Source organism: Priapulus caudatus, unplaced genomic scaffold (genome assembly GCF_000485595.1).
Source record: "Priapulus caudatus unplaced genomic scaffold, Priapulus_caudatus-5.0.1 Scaffold1252, whole genome shotgun sequence".
In the NCBI taxonomy this organism is placed as follows: domain Eukaryota; kingdom Metazoa; phylum Priapulida; class Priapulimorpha; order Priapulimorphida; family Priapulidae; genus Priapulus; species Priapulus caudatus.
In genome coordinates, this window is record NW_014578313.1 from 1,880 (window position 1) to 6,870 (window position 4,991).

The following is a 4,991-nucleotide window of genomic DNA, read 5'->3' on the forward strand; positions in this document are numbered from 1 at the left end:
CCTTGCATGTAAGGTACCCGCTACATGTACCAGTCAGTACACAACCTGGCTACGTTAGTGTGTTAGCGTATGCGCAATATATCACCAGAGGAGTTATATTTTGTGAGGAATATGCATTTAATCTGGTTAGTGGGTATCTCAGCCTAGATTTATGAAAGTATTTTTTTTTTAGTGGACCTGTGTTTATAATTGGGAGAGCGCCCTAGCCCGTAGGGTGCTAAACTACTACTTCATTCCCTTCCATCCTCCACCTTGCCTCCATTGTCTCTCGCTACGCATCCTTCTTTTTCTACCGCCCCTCATCTATCTTCCCTGCCGCCTTTCCTCAGTCTTCCAGTCCTCTGTCCCTCAGCAAGATATATTATATGCAGTGTATTTCGGTCCGTACTGAACGCCTTCAACTCTGCTCGCGCATGCGCATTATCTCCCGAGAAGAACAATATTTTGCAAAGATTATGCATTTAACCTGAAGAGGAGTTATCCTAGCATAGATTTATATGATAAAATTCCATCAGTAGACATCACTTAAGAAATGGGGAAAAACCTTGCATATAATGTATACGTTGCATATGCCAGTCAGTACACAATCTGGCTACGTGAGTGTTAGTGCATGCGCAATATATCACCAGTGGAGTTATATTTTGTAATGTATTATATGCTTTTAATATGGTTATGTGGTATATCAGCATAGATTTATGTAATAAATTTTTTTCAGTGGACCTGTATTTATAATTTGGAGAACGCCCTAGCCTGTAGGGTGCCAAACTACTACTTCATCCCCTTATACCCTCCCACTTGCCTCCATGTCTCTCTGTGGCGATGAAAACTGATGTTGCGCTGTGGAGTTTATAATTGGGAGAGCACCCTGGAGTGAGTACATAAGCTGTATTTACGTCTATAGATGCAATTTATGATATATTGATGTAATACTATGACCATTTAGCTGCTATAAACACCACTATTTGAACTTGTGGGTGCTAGCTGCTTGTTCTTCTTATTATTATTATCACAATTATATCATTATCATTGTCGGCTGAGCAACGTTGAAACAACCTAAAAGTAAAAGCAAGAGAAGAACAGAATAAATTTTCTTACACGAAAATTTCCAGTCTTTTATTATTACACAGATTTTGTGATAGGATATACCAGACAGTATGATACTCTTGAACAGGTATTGTATTTATAAGAAAACAATAGTAGTATTGGGAGGCACCAAACAGCATGGCTGGTAAATCATTGTCTATTTGACACAAATGTATGGTAGGTATACTAGAAATGCAAATCAATTGTGCTCATGACAGTTTTCATTGTATGAGCATGTAGCATCAGCAGACCTTTTTGCCTTACACGTAACCGCATTTAACACGATATACAAACACACAGATCACACGAGACGCGAACCGTCAGCAAATAAGCTACTAGACGGCGGTTTCTGCGTCAGATTTCACGAAAACAAACGGCGACATCCTGTACAGTGCGAGAACGACAACGACACGCGGTCTTCCGCAAACTTCCCGGTTCTCTGCAAACTCACCGGTCCTCCGCACACTCTCCGGTCCTCCGCAAACTTCCCGGTTCTCTGCAAACTCACCGGTCCTCCGCACACTCTCCGGTCCTCCGCACACTCTCCGGTCCTCCGCACACTCTCCGGTCCTCCGCAAATTCTCTGGTCCTCCGCAAACTCTCCGGTCCTCCGCAAACTCTCCGGTCTTCCGCACACTCTCCGGTCCTCCGCACTCTCCGGTCCTCCGCAAACTCTCCGGTCTTCCGCACACTCTCCGGTCCTCCGCAAACTCTCCGCTCCTCCCTCCGAATCTCAATGCACGTGCCTCGACGTCCTCGGGCGGCATATCGAGACGCCGCTACGCCGTGTCCATGGCGACGGGCTTGCCCGCCTCCCACTTGTGTCCCTGCTTCTCAAGCTCGGCCCGCAGCTGCTTGCTGAAGTCTTCCTCTACGTTGTCGTCGTCCCAGTTGTCCTCCCAGACGTTCACGTCATCCAGGTCCTCCTCCTTCGCCGTCCAGTCCTCCGCCGGGAACTCCTCAAACTCGTCGTCCTCCTCCAGGAGGCCTGCAAGGACAAGCGGGAAGTGATCGTCCGGATATAGTTCGCTCATAGTTCGGGAGCACCTCACCAAGTAGGGATTTTTGTGTGCGCGCGTCGGCGCGGGGGTTTGAGGGGGCAATGTGGAATGTGGTATCGTATGGTAATCGCGACTTCGGTGTTACACTGGTACACCACCAGCAGTGCAAGAAAGACTACTACTGGTTATAATATGAGCATTATAGATGACATCTAAGATGTAGTAACAATTAAAATTGAGACCAACTGTGAGTGTGAAGCCATTTGTGATTTAAATTGGAATGCAACCATGCATTTATCCTGACTGGTCAGCCCGTGTGCAAGTTACGTTCATTATTAACTGCCCACATGTAAAAGCTCATGTACAGACACGTTTGGCTATGTGTAATCGCTTGATTTGTAAGTGTAAACTGAGTGAATATCAAAATACAAATACTACTACTAGGCCTAGTCAAAATTGAAATACGCTTCGTCACTCACAGACACAGTCACAGTTACAGATAACTAACGCAAATAACCAACCGCAAAAACAGACAAGACGATGAAAACACGGTAGGGCCTATATATCGCGAACTAATATGATAGACACTAAACTTTTAACTAAATAATAAGTTTAAAGTAGGCAATTTTACACACCCAAATCGACTTTCTTTGAGTTAGAAATCGTCGTTTTCCCGGTGTCAGCCATGTTGGTACTGAGTGATTATTGCCGGAAGCGGAAGCGGAAACTACGCAATTGGGAGCCCTACGGCGCATGCTCGATCTTCAAATCGCCATTATATTAGAAGGTTTACATGATGTAGGAAAGTTGCCGGCAAATTGATTTTTGTAATGTATATTTCGTGATATTTTATATACAAAATAAACTTCAGCGATGGAGTCACTGATTCCTATTATTAACAAGCTCCAGGATGTCTTCAATACAGTTGGAACAGACATCATTCAGCTGCCTCAAATTGTTGTTGTTGGAACGCAGGTTAGTCAATGAAAACCACCGTAAATTTCCCGAAAACCTTTCAAACATCCTCGAATAACGAATACCTTTATTAGATGAATGGTACTTCGTATTTGTGTGAACAGTAAAGTTCACGTAACAAGTACGCAACCGTGCTTTTTGTTACATACTTTTGTTTTTTTCATAGAGAAGACTCCAGTCTAACTTACTTTTTTCCTGATTACATTTACAGAGTTCAGGGAAAAGTTCTGTCCTGGAGAGCCTTGTAGGACGGGACTTCCTGCCACGTGGAACGGGAATCGTTACACGGCGCCCTCTTGTACTGCAACTGGTGCACGTCGCGCAAGAGGACAAAGATGCCCTACGGTCATCTGAAATGGGTAGAGAATATGTCCATGGCATTCTGTTAATAGCACACAGACACACATGTCGAAAAACTTGATCAATGGGCGTGTTTTGTTCCTGGGATCATACACAAACTCAGAGCAATCACTATTCTAGTAGCATTGAATACATGTGCAATTCTACTGTGGGATCTCTATTTATACGTCATCAACATTCCAATTCAACGCCATTACCCTCTCCGTAACTATAACCCTAACACTAACCCTACGAGGTGCAATGCCTATGAGGTCCTTGTACATGCATCCTAATTATGATACGTCATTACTCTAACCATGAGCCTAACTTCTAACCCATAGACTATAACCCCTCAACCCATAAGCCTAACCCTTACCTAATTCCAACCCAAGTGTGGCAGTTAAAATTAAGACAGATCCTCGATGTAGTTGTTGGATTCAGATGCAGTTGAAGTATTCCCTTTACTCAGGTGTTCCGGCTGATGTGGAAGAATGGGGAAAGTTCCTCCACACCAAGAACAAAATCTTCACAGACTTCGACGAGATCTGCAAAGAGATCGAAGCGGAAACAGATCGACTGTCCGGTGCCAACAAGGTAGTTCAAGTCCCATGTAGAGGTCCAGGGTTCTGCTCAAATCCAGGGTTCAAGTTGGTGCCCACCACCTATACAATTTACAATTACAAATAAGGAATATTTGCTATTGTTTTACATGAATGAACGACTTTGTTACTGAACTAATAATTTTACTACAGAATTTAATTATTTTACGAACGACCTATTGATATTCGTGGCGACCACGGTTCACCCATGCCGTATATTAACACGTTACCTTACCTTCCCAGGGTATCTGCTCGGAGGCGATCAATGTAAAGATCTTCTCACCTCGCGTACTCAACCTCACGCTCGTCGATCTACCGGGATTGACCAAGGTATGGCTTACCACGCGAAACACTGGAATGCGAAACACCTATCTATAAAGAATGCTTTTGGCATTTTCCTTGCTTGGCAATTATACATTCAATCTATAGAACTTTTCTACGGAACAGACACTTGTATATAAAAAACGCTTTGTATGTTCCTTAAATATCAGTTATACAGTGAAGCCACCTCTATAGAGCAGACACCTGTCTATAAAGGACGCGTGGCTTGTCCATTGAATATCAATTACACAGTGAAGCCACCTCTATAGAGCAGGCACCTGTCTATAAAGGACGCCTGGTTTGTCCATTAAAGTTGTGCAGCCTTACAGTGAAAGTCACCTCTACAAAACAGGCACCAATCTATAAACGACAAATTAGCGTTTTCCCGAGCGGAGCGCCTTATACACAGTGACCCGCCGCCGGTTCTCTTGTCATTAGCTTCGGTCGGCGCACCAGTCGCGCAGACAATCGAGGCTGCAGATCCGGGAGATGGTGATGCAGTACAAGCGTGCAATCCAAAGATCTCCATCATCCTCGCAGTCAGCGGCCGCCAAAGCACGGACATGGCGACGTCGGAAGCCAATCAGAGCTAAGCGAAGCAGGGTCGACCCCGCCCCGCCGGACGGTAGCCGGATCCGCCACCTTCTTTCTCCTCCTTTCCCTCTTCACCCCA

At 44.7% G+C, this 4,991-nt stretch overlaps 2 protein-coding genes across 2 annotated transcripts in view; one reads left to right on the plus strand and one right to left on the minus strand.

Moving 5' to 3' along the window:
* Positions 1 to 1,086: 1,086 nt before the first annotated feature.
* LOC106815982 (26S proteasome complex subunit DSS1-like) lies at positions 1,087 to 2,802 on the minus strand. The gene is made up of 2 exons (XM_014820516.1): positions 2,720 to 2,802; positions 1,087 to 2,071 (listed from the first exon to the last, which is right to left on the minus strand). The coding sequence occupies exons 1-2, from the start codon at positions 2,769 to 2,771 to the stop codon at positions 1,863 to 1,865; spliced, it is 261 nt and encodes an 86-aa protein (XP_014676002.1). The 5' UTR covers positions 2,772 to 2,802; the 3' UTR covers positions 1,087 to 1,862.
* A 51-nt stretch (positions 2,803 to 2,853) lies between these two features.
* LOC106815977 (dynamin-1-like protein) overlaps positions 2,854 to 4,991 on the plus strand; it is a 23,270-nt gene continuing 21,132 nt past the window's right edge. The window contains exons 1-4 of the mRNA XM_014820512.1: positions 2,854 to 3,059; positions 3,271 to 3,418; positions 3,868 to 3,992; positions 4,241 to 4,327. Of these exons, the coding sequence (XP_014675998.1) occupies positions 2,958 to 3,059; positions 3,271 to 3,418; positions 3,868 to 3,992; positions 4,241 to 4,327 (462 nt within the window). The 5' untranslated portion in view covers positions 2,854 to 2,957. The remainder of the gene's footprint in view (positions 3,060 to 3,270; positions 3,419 to 3,867; positions 3,993 to 4,240; positions 4,328 to 4,991) is intronic.

Excerpts from the sequence above, each read along its gene's own strand:
- LOC106815982 (XM_014820516.1), bottom strand. The coding sequence starts at position 2,771 with ATGGCTGACACCGGGAAAACGACGATTTCTAACTCAAAGAAAGTCGAT. Across the intron at positions 2,072-2,719 it reads CTCAAAGAAAGTCGATTTGG|GCCTCCTGGAGGAGGACGAC; the intron begins GTGTGTAAAATT and ends TTGTCCTTGCAG.